Below are 17,112 nucleotides of genomic sequence, written 5' to 3'. Positions count from 1 at the left end.
AGCTCTGAAGACCTGGAAGATGTGGGGGCTGAAGGACATGCAGAAAACACAATTCTGTAAAGCAATTATCCTTCAATTAAAAAATTTTAAAAGATTAAAGAAAAAAACAAATAACGGCAATGGCAGGGCTTGCATTTTCAGCCAGCCTCTGCCAGATTCTGCCTGTGCTTATGCAACAGACCAAAACGCTGGTGCTCCCACCCTGTATCACAGACGAGAATAGAGACACAGAGAGTTTGAGCATCTTGCCCCATGTCACACAGATGCTGAGGGAAGGGCTGAGAACTGGACCCCTGTGGTCGAGTCCTGAGTCCAGATCCTGTGATGACCCTGATGAAGTGGCAAAGACAGAGTGAGGGAGACCAGATGGTCCAGGCTGAGTGAAGCACATGCACATGCACACACACACATGCACGTGGCCTTCACTTTTGAGGCTACAGAAGTCAGAGGAAGACAGGGCAACCAGGAGAGGCCAAAGTAGAGTCTAGGTCTATAAGGAGGAGAGGCTACATCTCCCAGGAAGCCAGAGTTTTCTCTTCCCTGATGAGTCTGTCTCAAACCCTAGATTCTTCTCCCAGGACCCTGGAAATGACTGTCCAGTGACCTAACTGAGTTGGCTCCAGAATAATGCCTTCCCAGGGGTTCAGCTACCACTGGACCCCACTGCTGTCAGCAATAAGGGGGGAATGAGTACGTAGTCTGGGCTTCAGATTTGTTTGGAGACAAAATTTATTAGAAGATGTACAAAAAACCATGAAGGAAATTGGCATGAATATCTACAGAACACTTAAGAAACCATCTGCTGTTTATGTACCTCCTCTCCTGTCATGAAAGTGGAAGGTCTGTTTAATCAATTAATTCTGTATTCATCACACTGTTTCTTTAAAATATTTGTTTATGTATTTATTTACATGGCTGCACTGTGTCTTAGTTGCCGCATGTGGGAGTTAGTTCCCCAATCAGGTATTGAACATGGGTCTATGCATTGGAGTAGTAGCCACTGGACCACCTGGGAAGTCTCTCCTCATACTCTTGGTGACAGTAACAGGCCATAAACCTGCTCTGAGGCCCCCTTAGAGCTGAGGCATGGGGTGACTGCAGTAATCCTCCTGTGGCTAGGATGTGGTTTATTGGTCATGACTCACTCACACTCCGTGCAAACATAGGGCTTCTCCCCTGTGTGTGTCCTTTTGTGTCTGATGAGATTGGACATCACACTGAAGCTTCGCCCACATTCCCTGCAAACATAGGGCTTCTCCCCTGTGTGTGTCCTTTGGTGTCTGATGAGATTGGACATCACACTGAAGCTTCGCCCACATTCCCTGCAAACATAGGGCTTCTCCCCTGTGTGTGTCCTCTGGTGTGTGATGAGACTTGCCTTCAAACTGAAGCTTTGCCCACACTCCCCACAAACATAGGACTTCTCCCCTGTGTGTGTCCTATGGTGTCTGATGAGATTTGGCTTCTGACTGAAGCTTTGCCCACACTCCCTGCAAACACAGGGCTTCTCCCCTGTGTGTGTCCTTTGGTGTCTGATGAGATTGGACATCGCACTGAAGCTTCGCCCACATTCCCTGCAAACATAGGGCTTCTCCCCTGTGTGTGTCCTTTGGTGCTTGATGAGATGAGGCTTCTGACTGAAGCTTTGCCCACACTCTCCGCACACATAAGGCTTCTCCCCTGTGTGTGTCATCTTATGTCTGGTGAGATTTGACTTCACACTGAAGCTTCGCCCACACTCCCTGCAAACATAGGGCTTCTCCCCTGTGTGTGTCCTCTGGTGTGTGATGAGAATTGACTTCAAACTGAAGCTTTGCCCACACTCTCTGCACACATAAGGCTTCTCCCCTGTGTGTGTCCTCTTATGTCTGGTGAGATTTGACTTCTCACTGAAGCTTTGCCCACACTCCCCACAAACATAGGGCTTCTCCCCTGTGTGTGTCCTCTGGTGTGTAATGAGACTTGTCTTCAAACTGAAGCTTTGCCCACACTCCCCACAAACATAGGGCTTCTCCCCTGTGTGTGTCCTCTTATGTCTGGTGAGATTTGACCTTCCATTGAAGCTTTTCCCACACTCCTTGCAAACATAGGGCTTCTCCCCTGTGTGTATCCTCTCATGTGTGATTAGACTTGACTTATCCTTGGAGCCTTGCTCATGCTCTCCATACTTGACTCTTACAATTCCTGAGACCCCTGCCTCCATGAATAATTTGCCTGTGTTCTCTGGATTCAGTTTCTGGCTTGTGCTGGGCTCTTCTGTCATTTTCTCATGCACCTCAGAACCCCCCATTTGTCCTTTGGGTGTGTAGGAGGAGGCCGTTGAAATCCTCTTCAGCCTTATGCAAAGTTTGGGGCCTTTCAGCAAAGGATGGGGCCTTTCCTTGGGCTCTTGACCCTCTGGTTTGTCACTCGGGCTGTGTGGATCAGAATATCGCTGCTGCTGATTTTGTTTGCCTGGGCAGGGATCCTCTGGTTGGAGATGGTCTCTTGGGGATGGTCTCAGGAGTATCTGAGAGGGGTGACTGCGTTGGACATGTTGGCTGAGGAATTTCTGACTGGAGAAGGACAGAGAGCAGGAGGCACATGGGTGGATCTTGGGCTTTGGTTCTGCTGAAAGAGGAAGCTTTTAGTCAGGTAGCTGATTTGCCATGGTAAAGCCTGCCCCAGTAATCATCTTAGTGTTGACAGTGCATTATTTGTCTCCCATGAAGTGTGTCTTTATAGTCCACTTTTCCATTCCATTTTTATTTTCTACATCTGCAGAAATCAACGAAGCTTGCATCAAGGGCCTTTTCTACATACCACCCAGTCTAGGGACCTTTCAGTAGCATCAGAGGCAGCATCTCTCCTGATAGAGGTGGATCTGCAGGGACCTTTCCCTGCGTGTAAGTATCTGAAAAGTTGTGTCACAGTGGCCACAGGTATTTTACCCTATTGAGAGATAAGACTCTTGATGACTTAGGTAGAGTCTTCCTGAATGGCTCCTTGTGAGGGGAAAGGGTCTATTAAGTTAGGGGCGCCTGGCCTGGAGCTCTCTACATATGGGAGGCAGCACAGGGGGTGGTTAGAGCAGGTGTGAGTAAAGCTGAATTTGAGGCTCCTTGTTCAAAGAGCAGCCTTTCAAAAAAACCACTCTGCAGAAGTGGGTTAGAGACTGGACGAGACCAAGAGGCCCAGGTCCCACGGACTACAGGTCTCTCTGGCTCCTGCTGCCCCAGTTGGTTCACAAATTGCTCCTCCCTCAGTTTTCTATACATCATAAAATAAAGACATGTCCTTTCTCAAGCCTCACCAATATTCATACCTCTTTTATTTCACAGTCTTAGTCCATTTAACATGCACTAGGAAGTCCTACTTAAAAATACATATCCAGCCAGACTCTTCACATCCTCACTCCCAAGCATCTTTACCCAGGCCACTCTCCCCTCATGTCTGGCAATGAACTGACCTCTGAGGGGACTCCCCACTGCTGTCTCTTCCCAAAAATGAACCGAAGCATCATCTTAGCACAGAGAACATGCCGCTTGCAGCTGATAGCCACATGGTTGTTCTGTGTCACCTAGGAAGACCCCTGGGGCCTGCACATGAACACGGGCACTGAGGCTTCTGTGTTCCATCCAGCCTCCTTCCTCTCTGTCTGTGCTTCCTCCTGTGACCACTGGCATGGCCTCTCTTCCCGGCCCTGAGGCTGCAGCACTGGCTGCTCCTCTGCCTGGAATCCTGGAATCCACAGGTGTTATCTCTACAGAGACCCTACCCCACCATCCTCTGCCACACCCCACTCTGTTCATGCTGATCCGAGGCACCTTTCCTGCACTGGTTTTCCTCAGAGCACCAGCCCGTCTGGTATGAAGCCCATGCTGCCCCAAGGCAGTGGTTCTGTCTATCTCAGTGCATGTAGCCCTGTCTGGCACAAAGTATGAACTCACATGACAACAAACTGAAACAGTAACTGAATGCAAATCACTGTATGCATGTCACTTAGAAATATGGAGGAAATGAGGAAGAAACTGGTAAAGGTGAGAGAGCTGGTAGGTGCTTAAAAACTTGCTTTTTGCTTCTAAGCCTTTCAGCAGAAGGTGATGTTACATACTTTTTGCATGAAATATTGAAAATTAGAACTCATATTTTTAATATAAATATTTTTCCTAACAGTCTTATGAAATGAATCAAATTCTGAGGCATTTTAATTGCAACTTGACTGACTTTAGACTAGATTGGACTCTGCTTCAGAATCGGACCAGGGAAGCTCCCCAGGATGGGGTGGGGCGCTGGAAGAGGTGGGGCACTCACCTCTCTGGGCCGAGAGCTTGCTCTTCCCCCTGCTGTCCTGCTTGATGCCAAGTTCCTCGCCATACTCGTCCCCATACCAGACCAGCAGCTCACAGCCCGGCCTGACCACCTGGCAGGTTCGGTAGAAGATCTGCCCGTGATACTGCAAGGCCACCAGGTTCTGCTCCTCATCATCCCGGGCACAGTTCACATACCTGGGGTCAAGGCCGGGAAAGGGAAAGAAACCACAGGTGACGAGACCTGTGATGAGACCTATTGGACCATGCCCAGCTCCTTGCCTTCAGGCTCTGAGGCCGCCATGGTTCCCATCACCCCTCATGGGGACCTTCTGTTCATACCTTCGACCTGGCTGTGTGAATTCTTATATCCAGATCTTGTTTCCGGTCCTCTTCCTGGCTGGAATGCTTTTCTCTCCTTACCTATTAGCCATTGTCCAGAGCCCAGTTCCAGACTTGTCTCCACCTGGACTGTCTGTAAGACTGGTGACCTCCAGCTCCTCTAAACTCTAAATTAAGTTCTCTTTCATTCCACAGGACTTGGTACTCCTAGGCTAGCATGCACCCCTCAGCACTCACCCCAGCCTGCCTTCTCTCCAGAGGCTTTTCTCCAATCTCCCGACATGTATCCAGGGTCCTATTCACTTGCCCACCCCCTCCCATAGAGACATGGAGAGTGCTCTGACATAGCTTGAAACAGAGAACAGTAATAGTTTATTCACTTTCTGCCTGCCCTGATGAAAGTATAGGCCCTCATAGAACGGCCATGCTCACAGCCATCCTGCCCCCCATTCTTTCTCAGGCCTCAGGGCCCACTTCTCACTGGAACCGAGCCTGGGGAGGTTGTTGCCCACACGGACTCAAGGTCTCCCATGTTAGGTTACCCTGGTGCTGTGCAATTATTCAAAAATATAAAAATTAAGGTTACTATACTGTATTGGAGTTTAAAAAAGAAGAAAAAAAAAGAAAAAAAATAAGGTTACTATTCCTAAAATCAATTGGTTAATAATGTCTGTCTTTAGTATGTTCTCCAAAAGGACATGGGTTGTGTGATCTGCTTCAGTAATGAAGTTCACTGTCTAAACTGGGACATAGAGTACTTGGTAAGTGTCAATTAAGTGAGTTAAAGTGTCCCTGGTGAATCTAGACTCCTCAAGTTGTTTTCAAGTACCTCAGTTTTGTTGAGCATATAGACATATTTTGAGGGCACATGCTATATTTTTCTTTCTTTCTAATGTCTTTTGAAATGAAAGAGCATGATATGGAGGGAAAAGAGGAAAGAAGATGTGAAAGCTATTGAGGGGGACGGGCTGAGAAGGAAAGCGGGGTCGGCTTGAGGGAGGAGGGACGTCTACAAACTGCAGGGTCACTGCACTCACCTCATCCAGTTGGCCAAAGACGTGTCCTTTCCATCCACATACTCATAGCTGTTTCTCCCTTTGGTGACCTGAGTGTCAGAAAAGAGATACAAGCTTTCTTCTCTCTTTTATTTTATTTTTTGGTAGTAAGTAATAGAAGAACTTTCCCTCTGCTGGCATTGGTGCTCTTCAGCCTGCATGGATTCAACTGCCAGTCGGACTACACAGTAAGCTCCTTAATCATCATTTCAAGTCTGAGTCTATTGGCACATTGAAGGCAAGGGCTCCACAAGTGAGGAGTCACTTCTGTATGCCTGTACCACTGTCTCCCACCTCTCCTCTGATCTTTAGATAGAAGTCTTGTATGCCTGTACCACTGTCTCCCACCTTCCTCCAATCTTTGGATAGAAGTCCTGTGTTCATGCCCAGTGCACACAGTACACAGAGCTGACTGTGTCATTGCCAACCATGTCATCACCATCCATGTCCTTGCATGTAGACATGAAGTACACCCCCACCACACACAAATGATTAGAGCCAGAGGACAGGGAAAGAGGGCTATTTCTCACCAGCCAGGAGTATCCACTGTGGGAGGCCTCTTCATTGTATATGACCTGACCCTCATAGGGGCCAAAATGCAGGCCCAGCGGCAGATCGGATGCCTCGTTCCACACTCCAAGCCCAGCCTCAGGAATGCCCGATGGTCTGATACTTAACCCAGGGGGCAGAGTGAGGGCTGAGCGGTTGGCATGCCCCTTTTCCACTGCAGAGTCCTTTACAAAGGTTGGGGGCCCATGGGCAGCACAGCTGTCGATGAAGAAGTTCTGACATTCCTCACAATCTGGAGGTGAGAGCAACAGGGATGAAGGGAGGTATAGTGATGTTGCTGGTCGTAAAGACCTTCAGAAAGAACTGGGGCACTCATGGTCTTTGGCCTTGAACCTGTACCCCAAGTCATAGAGGAAGGGGATGATTGGGGGACCAAATGGTGAGGTGAGGTTATTGTACCAAGGTCTCCATGAGTGGGCCAGCAGGGTCACTCACACAGATAGTCGTCATCCTGGAGCTCGCTGACCTCTTGGTACACATGGCCCTTTCTTTCTCGTAGACTGTACCTCTTCACTTCAGTCTCCTTTCTTCTGAGTTCTAACATGGAGAACAGAAGCTAAGCAAGGCTGGTGGGGTCTGGAGAATTAGTCCCTGTTTTATCAGAAAGTGTGAGATCTCCTAATTGTCTATCTATACAGTTTGTTAAAACTTTTTCACATTTATTTTTCAAACTTTTACTTTTGTATTTTTATGTTTTAATGATACATTATTTATTTATTGGCCATGCTGCATGGCTTGTGGGATCTTAGTTCCCTGACCAGGAATGGAACCCACACCTCCTGCAGTGGAAGTGTGGAGTCATAACCACTTAACCACCAGGAAGTCCCTTCTCTATGCTTTGTTTCTTCTCCCTTTAACTACTGGCTTAGGAGACTGAGGCTCCACACTGACCACAGATGCCCAGTTCAGTGTTAGCTTCCTGCACTTCCCGTTAGTAGGTTTAACTTCCCAACCTTCTTACTTAAGACATAGTTCACTGACACATCTACTCAGAAAATATATGTTAAGGGCATGACATGTAAAGCATTGAGCAGAAGTTTGTGTATAAATACTAACAAAGCGTGGTCCCTATCATCACAGCTGGATTTATTGAACTACTTGTAGATGTCAGCACTTTTGCATTTAATGTAATGCTTCCAAACACCATATGAGTTATGTATCTGTATCTTCACTTTATAGATGAGCAATCGGGACCTCAGAAAATGTATAAGATTTTCCCAAGGCCCCAGTGCTAACTTTATGTCTCAGATCAGTCCAGCTTAAACCCATGCCTACCCAAAGTCCACACCCCACACCTAGGCCATACTTATTAGCTTTTCTACAGGGATTAGAGGAACTAATTAGAGGAACTCCCCAAACTTTATCTTACCGACTTTGTGTCTGGGGTGCTGTCCAGGGGTCCTTGCTTCTCTGGGAGGGGGCACTGGTTTCTGAGCCTGTTTGGAGCCAGTTTTCTTCAGCAGTTTTGCTGCTCCTGGCAATTTCTTCAAACTAGATACCTTATTTAACGGTCCCCTGGACAATCTCTTCCATGTGAGTAAAAGACAACATGCATTTCTTTAGTTCTTTAGGACTGTATGGAGTGTTTTCACATGCATGACTTTAGTTAATACTTTGACAATTCTTGGAAATACCTGGTGGAGGGGGGCTCTGAACACTGGAGTGTAAAGAAAGGACCTTAGTGGGTAGTGAATCAAAACTAGAATTCATATCTTAAGATTCTTTCTCTTCAACTTTCTGCATAAAAGTGAGAGCAACACAGGGAGAATAGCTTGAGGTCAGGGAAAGAAGAGGGTAAGGGCTCACAGTGGACCTTTGATGGATGAGGAAGTATGGAAAATTACAGAGGGGACAAAACACATCTGGAAAATAAGGTGACAAAGCAGTGAGATTGAGAAGAGAAAAGATGATCCGCAGAAACACATTCAGACAATAAAGAAAATAAGCTGAAAGTTACAGGTTGCCATGTCCTAGAGACAATGTTTGGAATTAAAGTAGCTGGCTTCATAAATTCTCCTTGAAGAAGCCTGTACGACTAGCGGGCTCTCCTCAGTTTCCTGATCTATAAATTGATATACATGCTAATTCTTAATGTTATAGTGGACATGAAGTTTAATAAAATTCAACAAATCGTTGTGTGAGCTATTTAATACAGTATGAATGTGAGCGTACATCCCTGCCATCAATGTATCCCCTTGACTGCTTTTATATTTGAAGTCTAACTCACAAATACTATCTTAAGTATTCCTTGACCTTCTTATTCCTAGATGAATGTTTAAATGTGGGGTCACTCATTCACAAAACATTCAGAGGGCCCTCAGGGGCTTTGAGCTGGGCCTGGACTTCTGAGAATTAATGGGTATGGGCTACACTCTCAAAGCTCACAAAACAGGGGCAGGCTAAACAAATGATTCCAAACAGGAGAGTTGTCTAATCAGAGCTCAGAGGAAGGACTTGTTACTTCCTCCTACAAGAATGAGCATTTGAAATCATGTCCAGATGATGAGTTTCTACTCAAAAGCTGGTAACCTATGTGAAGTCCTTCAGTTATTTTTTTATTTGTTGTTTTTGAGTCATAAACCTGAATCTTGTCAGAGCTGCAAGTTACTTCCTTTTATTGGAGTAGGAGTCTCTGAGGTAGGGATCATGTCACCTTCTTCATCTTGGACCGTCCACTCTACAAAGTGCCCAACATGTCCTTAAGCTTCTCTTAGTCAGATATCCCTCACGAGCACATCACAAAAGAACTGAAGTTGAAAACATCTCTCAGATGAATGATATAAAGATGTATGAAGAAACTTTATAGAACTATGGAAGTTCTAACCAGTTTGTAAGGGGTTTAGAGAAGGTGCTTTGGATTAGATTGTACCACCAGTGATACTGTGATCCCACGAATATAATCAAACATTTTTTTTTACCTCAGTTCTTGATCTATAATGGTGATAGCTATATACCTACTTATAGGTACTGTAGGATTGTTTTAAGGTTTAAGTAAGTTTATTCACATAAAATGCTTCAAGTCTGAAATATTGTGAAAATAATGTAACAAAAGAACAGCCTACTATATTTGCTGTTCTTACTAACTATAAAGATGGTGATGATATCAGACATTGTGCTAAAGATTCAGGACAGGAAGGCAGCAGTCTCCAGGATCTCTGTGTTTTCTCCTATTCTCACCTGTGACTGGATCCATGAGGAGGATTTTTTTGTCAACAGGATTTGGGAGACATTCACCTTCTGGTGTTTACTGGGCTCCCCTCTGAAGGCCATCCCAGAAGGTTTACCTAAAAAATGATGAGAATCAGTGTTTTGGTTGGTAAATGTTTCCAAACTCTGGGCATTCTAATTAAGGACACAGAATTCTGAGCCAGAGAGTGACAAGGACAAGGATTACCAAAGGAGGAATGGAAAGTGATTTCTGTATCATCAACTCCTATGCTTCCACTGGGAGCATAACCTAATTTTATTAAAATTAAAAAAATATGAAACTTCATCTGTGCTTCATCTGATGTCCATAAAGTATCTAATAAATTTACTACTTTCATGACAAAAATACTTAACAAAGTAGAAATAGAAGGAAGTGACTGCAATATAATAAAAGTCATATATGAAAAGTCTATCTCTAACATCATAGTCATCAATGAAAAGCTGAAAACTTTTAAGATCAAGAGAAAAAGGCAAGGATGCCCATTCTCAACACTTCTATTAAACATAATATTAGAAGTCCTAGCCAGGGCATTAGATTAGGGAAGGAAACGAAAGGCTTCCAGTTGGAAAGAAAGAAGTAAAATTGTCTGTTCACAGAAGACATGATTTTATGTGGAGAAAATTTTTTAAATTACACACACACACACACACACACACACACAACCTGCACAGAAAGTTGCACGGTACAAAATCAACATTCAAATATCTTTCCATGCATGAATAACAACCATTCCAAAAAGAAAAATAAGAAAACGATCCTAATTATGTTTTATTTTTTAAGTTATAGTCAAGAGCTAAGTTTAAATAAGAAAATATATATATTTGTACCAGATCTTTGTTGTGGCATGTGGGATCTAGTTCCCTGACCAGGGATTGAACCCAAGTTCTCCACACTGGGAGTGTGGAGTCTAAGACACTGGACCACCAGAGAAGTCCTGATAATCTTATTTATAATAATATCAAAAAGAATGAAATAATTGGGGGAAAACATAAGGAGATGAAAGACTTATACATTGAAAACTACAAAGTATTGCTGAAAGGAATCTGACGTAAGTAAACAAAAAGGTGTCTCACGTTTATGGATTTGGAGACTTAATATTATTAAGCTGTTCATACTAACCAAAACAATTTAAAGATTCAATGCAATTCCTATTAAAATCCCAATGGATTTTTTTTTCAGATATAGAAAATTCATCTTATAGTTAATACAGAATCTCAGAGGACCCCAAATAGGCAAAACAATCTTAAAAAGAACAGCAAAGCTGGAGGCCTCTGATTTCAGAACATATTACAAAGTTACAGTAACCAAAAAGTGTAGTTTTGCATTAAGTACATGTTTAGTCTCTCAGTCGTGTTGACTCTTTGCAACCTTTTAGACTGTAGCCCACCAGGCTTTTCTGTCCAGGGGATTTCTCAGGCAAGAATACTGGAGGGGGTTGTCATTTCCTTCTCCAGGGGATCTTCTTAACTCATGGATTGAACCCACATCTCCCGTGTCTCCTGCATTGAAGACAGACTCTTCACCTGCTGAGCCACTGAGGAAGCTCACTGGCATAAAGACAGACATACCAATCAGTGGAACAGAATAGACAGCTAAAAATAAACTCTTGTATACATGGTCTAATGATCTTCATCAAGGGTGTCAAGACAACATGGAAAGTTTAATCCCTGTAATGAATGGTGCTGGGGAAACAAAATATCCATATGCAAAATAATGAAGATCTTACATCATGAAGAAAAATCAACTCAGAATGGATTAAAGACCTAAATGTAAGACTTGATAAGACTCTTAGAAAAAAAAAAAAAAAACAAGGGTGAAGCTTCACAACATTGAATCAGCAATGATTTCTTAGATATGATACCAAGGGCACAAGTATTAGTAACAAAGTAAAAATAGACAAATGAGACTACATTTATCTTAAAACCTCTGTACAGCAAAGGACACAGTGAAACAGGAACAGAATCAAACAAAGGAACAGAGTGAAAAGACATCCTACAAGATGGTAGAAAATATTTGTAAAATATGTATCTGATAAGGAGTTAACAAGCATACACCAATATGAAGGCTACCTATAAGCCAGGAAGAGAACATGATTGACCACGATGGCACCCTAATATCAAACTTCCATGCTCCAGCATTGTAAGAGAACAAATTTCTGTGGTTTAATCCATGCAGTCTGTTTTGTTATAGCAGCCTGAGCTGACTAACACAGTGGAAGAAGGAACTGAATAGACATTTCTCCAAAGAAGATACCCAAATGGCCAACAAACATATGAAAAGATGCTCAAGATTACTAATCAATAGGGAAATACAAATTAAAACCACAATGGAAATTATCTCATACCTTCTGTGATGGCCAATATGAATAAAAAGACAATAGCAAGTTTGGTAAGGATATGGAGAAATTGTAACCCTTATACGCTATTGTTTGAAATGTAAAATTTTCAAACTTTATAGAAAACAGTATGGAGTTTGCTCAGAAAATTAGAAATGCCGTATGATCTAGCAATCCAACTCCAGAGTATATTTCCATAAAAATTGAAAGCAAGATCTTGAATAATGTGCATATCTATGGTCATTGCCACATTATTCCCAGTTGGCAAAATGTGGAAGCAATCTAAATGTTCATTGGTGGATAAACAGGTAAAGATTATGTATATCTTATATATATTATATACACATGCACACAATGGAATATTTTGAAGCCTTAAAATAGAGCTTTTTCATATGCCACATCAAGGATGGGCCTTGATGATATTATACTAAGTGAAGTGACCAATCAAAAAAGACAAATATTGCAAGATTCCACTTCTATGAGGTATCTAAATTAATCAAAACCATGGAAACAGAAAATATAATCGTGGTTGTGAAGATTAGTGAGGAGGAAGAATCAGAGAATTGTTGCTTAATGGGAGTAGGGCTTCAGGCATGCAAGAGGAAAAAGTTCTACAGATTTGCTGTAGAACAATGTGTACATAGTTAGCAATAGTGTACCATACGCTCATAAATTAAGAAGGTAAAGATGTGTAGAGGCACAGTGAACCATGGAGTATTATTCCCTATGAAAAATCTCTCTTCATGTCAAAACCTTTAGTTTTCATGCTTCTTACACTAGTTTTGATAACCTAAGGGAACAGATGGACTTCCCTGGTGGCACAGTGGATGAGAATCTGCCTGCCAATGCAGAGGACACAGGTTTGATCACTGGTCCAGGAAGAGTCCACTTTCTGTGGGGCAACTAAGCCTGTGTGTCACAAACTACTGAGCTTGCATGTGAGCTGCAACAAGAAGCCAGTCACCACAACCAGAGAAAGCCATGCACAGCAACGAAGACCCAGCCAAAACTAAATATATATATATATATATATATATATATATATATATATTTAATCTGGGAGAACAGAAATCCATAGATGGAGAATCCTAGAAATATCTAAATTGCTTTCTCTACTCTAGGCAGATTAACCCTTCTAAACTCTCTGAGCAGTGGAAGAGGAAGTGAGCTGCTCACTTATATTTTATAATGATTGTACTTCATTTTTTATTTACCTGATGCTGTCTCTGGTCAGTGAAATGTGGGAAAGATCAGGGAGAATAAATAGTTCTCTCAAACCCTTTCCAAGAATCAAAACAAAGACTCCACCAGAAAATTACTAGAGCTAATCAATGAATATAGTAAAGTTGCAGAATATAAAATCAACACACAGAAGTCCCTTGCATTCCTATACACTAATAATGAGAAAGTAGAAAAAGAAATTAAGGAAACAATTCCATTCACCATTGCAACAAAAAGAATAAAATACTTTGGAATGTATCTTCCTAAAGAAACTAAAGACCTAGATATGGAAAACTATAAAACACTGGTGAAAGAAATCAAAGAGGACACTAACAGATGGAGAAGTATACCATGTTCATGGATTGGAAGAGTCAATGTAGTGAAAATGAGTATACTACCCAAAGCGATCTACAGATTCAATGCAATCTCTATCAAGCTACCAGCGGTATTTTTCACAGAGCTAGAACAAATAATTTCACAATTTGTATGGACATACGAAAAATCTCGAATAGTCATAGCAATCTTGAGAAGGAAGAATGGAACTGGAGGAATCAACCTGCCTGACATCAGGCTTTACTACAAAGCCACAGTCATCAAGACAGTATGGTACTGGCACAAAGACAGAAATATAGATCAATGGAACAAAATAGAAAGCCCAGAGATAAATCCACACACCTATGGACACCTTATCTTCGACAAAGGAGGCAAGAATATACAATGGAGAAAAGACAGTCTCTTTAACAAGTGGTGCTGGGAAAACTGGACAACCACTTGTAAAAGAATGAAACTAGAACACTTTCTAACACCATACACAAAAATAAACTCAAAATGAATTAAAGATCTAAATGTAAGATCAGAAACTATAAAACTCATAGAGGAGAACATAGGCAAAACACTCTCCGACATAAATCACAGCAGGATCCTCTATGACCCACCTCCCAGAATACTGGAAATAAAAGCAAAAATAAACAAATGGGAACCAATTAAACTTAAAAGCTTCTGCACAACAAAGGAAACTATAAGCAAGGTGAAAAGACAGACTTCTGAATGGGAGAAAATAATAGCAAATGAAGCAACTGACAAACAACTAATCTCAAAAAATATACAAGCAACTCATGTAGCTCAATTTCAGAAAAATAAAAGACCCAATCAAAAAATGGGCCAAAGAACTAAATAGACATTTCTCCAAAGAAGACATATGGATGGCTAACAAACACATGAAAAGATGCTCAACATCACTCATTATCAGAGAAATGGAAATCAAAACCACAGTGAGGTACCATTTCACACCAGTCAGAATGGCTGCTATCCAAAAGTCTACAAATAATAAATGCTGGAGAGGGTGTGGAGAAAAAGGAACCCTGTTACACTGTTGGTGGGAATGCAAACTAGTACAGCCACTATGGAGAACAGTGTGGAGATTCCTTAAAAAACTGGAAATACAACTGCCTTATGACCCAACAATCCCACTGCTGGGCATAAACACCAAGAAAACCAGAACTGAAAGAGACACGTGTACCCCAAAGTTCATCACAGCATTGTTTATAATAGCCAGGACATGGAAACAACCTAGATGTCCATCAGCAGATGAATGCATAAGAAAGCTGTGGTACATATACACAATGGAGTTTTACTCAGCCATTAAAAAGAATACATTTGAATCAGTTCTAATGAGGTGGATGAAACTGGAGCCGATTATACAGAGTGAAGTAAGCCAGAAAGTAAAACACCAATACAGTATACTAACACATATATATGGAATTTAGAAGGATGGTAACGATAACCCTGTATGCGAGACAGCAAAAGAGACGCAAATGTACAGAACAGACTTTTTGATTCTGTGGGAGAGGGAGAGGGCAGGATGATTTGGGAGAATGGCATTGAAGCATGTATAATATCATATAAGAAACGAATAGCCAGTCTAGGTTCAATGCAGGATAGAGGATGCTTGGGGTTGGTGCACTGGGATAACCCAGAGGGATGGTATGGGGAGGGAGGTGGGAGGAGGGTTCAGGAGTGAGAACTTATGTACACCCATGGTGGATTCATGTTGATGTATGGCAAAACCAATACAGTATTGTAAAGTAAAAAGAAAAAAAAATTAATTAATTAAAAAAAGAAAAAAAAAAGAATTAGTTTCACCTTAAGGTAAGTGGTGTTATTTTTTATACACACATAAATAATGAATCTTGACATAATATGTTAATCACTTCCTCTGCTAAAAGATTTAATCCAATAACCAAATTATTATGAGATTAGTATTAGATACCTCTTTGGTGAATTTATAGTCTAGGGTATGTTTAATTGCCTTTCATTAAGGATGTTTAGCAAAAATAATTATTTTTAGAAAGAATGATACATTTTAAAGATAAAACAGAAAACACTGAAAACCTATACCTTTACCTTCACTCAGGCTCATGTCAATACTCAGCCACAACCACTTTAGAATGATGAAAATTATATTTTCTTTGCTAATGGCTGAGATGCAGTTGAGACCTAAGCCCAGGCTGGTTTCTTGAAGACACCTCTAAATCCTTCTGGCCCCTCACCTTGTTGCCTTGGTGTCCATTCTTCCTCAGAATCTTCAGTGTCATCTACCTGGGGTTTGATGACCTGCCTGTGGTGATGCATGAAAGCTGGTTGAGTGGCTCTGAAACCTGGAAAGAAGCAAAATATATGTTCTAAGAAGGAGGCACAAAGCACAGAAGCAATGGAAAGTGTCACAAAGTCAGGAAATCAGTAGAATGGACTGGAAGAATGGGTCAACCCCACTTTGATACAAAACAATAAAAATTTCCTCCAGGTTAGTCTCCACACAAAAGGGAACTGTGAGCAGAAGAAGCCACCTAAGAGAGGGCCAAGTAAACACTAAGGGTGAAGACCTGTTACATGTTTTCCAGGCTCACAGGCACCCAGCACTTCATGTTACCTATAGCAATCAGTGCTTTGTAGTTCCTTTTCACATTCCTATATTGGACTTTTGTTCCCATTCTCCCATCTCTGCCCATTCTTCCTTGGTGAAGTATATGGAAATGTCTTTGAAAGCATCTTTGGCTTAAGGAAAATAGTAGATTCCATCGGTGACTTACTAATATATGTCAGACCTTAGAGCTGACTTCTCCACCTTTTGTGCAGGGAGTAGCCTGAAGCTACTGGATGGTCTCTGTGAGACAGGGATGAAGACTTTCCTTCCTGCCTGTGTCCTGCTTAACTGAACAAACACTGAGCATTTTTCTCACTCTCCCTGGACACAGAGAAATTGATGATGCTAGTGTCCTGTTTTGTCCCACTCCACCCCAGCATCTCAGACAGGACCAGGCATTCCCATCCTGTGTACGTTCACAGAGAAGTTCACTCAGCTGCCCAGGCAAGCAGTTTGTGGTCCTTCAGGGGCCGGTGCCATGTCCTTCCTATAGAGCTGGCTTAGAGCCCAGCTTTGCCACCTCCACCTCTCACCATGGGCTTCCACTCTGTTCTCCCAGCATCTCCCTCAGTGCTCTTCTCTGGAGACCTGTTTGGGCTCATGGCCATGGGACTGCCTCAATGCCAAGGTGCCTGTGGAAGAAGAAGATGTTGAGATAGCCCAGATCACTGTCCAGAGCCTGGTCTGTCTTTCTTGGGTGGAGTGTCCAGGGCAGGAAGGTGTGGGGAAAGTCGAAGTGAGGGTGTTGGTGGGATGGACGGATCCTGATCAGCTATGACAGGCCAGCCTAATGTGAACTAGATTTGGTTTCTATGGTTCCCCTACAATTCAGCCCCTCTGAGGAAAGGCACTGGGAGGGACATGTCTGTGGGTAACAGAGGGAGTCCTGAGGAGACCTAGAAGCCCCTAACTGCTGGACTGGGGTAAGGCTGAAATCAGGGCTCTGTTCCAGTGCAGGAAAGGGAATATTTCTCCAAGAAGTGTTTTGAGGATCTCCGCCTGGGAACTCGGAAAAACCTGGGCATATCATGGGTTCTACGTTTAAGAGACAAGTCGCTCCACTTGAGGAGATCTGCGATACGGGGACTGAAGGAACTGGGATCCTCAGACAGAGGGGACTGGGGATGTTTTGGCTGATGTAGCATGTTCAGGGTGAGAGAACTTTGGAT

At 42.6% G+C, this 17,112-nt stretch overlaps 1 protein-coding gene across 1 annotated transcript; it reads right to left on the bottom strand.

Moving 5' to 3' along the window:
- Positions 1-1,439: 1,439 nt before the first annotated feature.
- On the bottom strand, positions 1,440-16,551 carry LOC138930216 (histone-lysine N-methyltransferase PRDM9-like). The gene is given in 12 exon segments (XM_070289946.1): positions 1,440-1,604; positions 1,607-2,607; positions 4,294-4,487; positions 5,669-5,736; positions 6,217-6,488; positions 6,692-6,793; positions 7,626-7,782; positions 9,491-9,540; positions 15,570-15,677; positions 15,950-16,001; positions 16,004-16,068; positions 16,470-16,551. Coding segments are annotated over 12 exon segments (2,316 nt in total).
- Positions 16,552-17,112: the final 561 nt, after the last annotated feature.

Source organism: Ovis canadensis, chromosome X, assembly GCF_042477335.2.
Source record: "Ovis canadensis isolate MfBH-ARS-UI-01 breed Bighorn chromosome X, ARS-UI_OviCan_v2, whole genome shotgun sequence".
NCBI lineage: Eukaryota > Metazoa > Chordata > Mammalia > Artiodactyla > Bovidae > Ovis > Ovis canadensis.
This window is presented reverse-complemented; position numbering and strand designations above follow the sequence as displayed.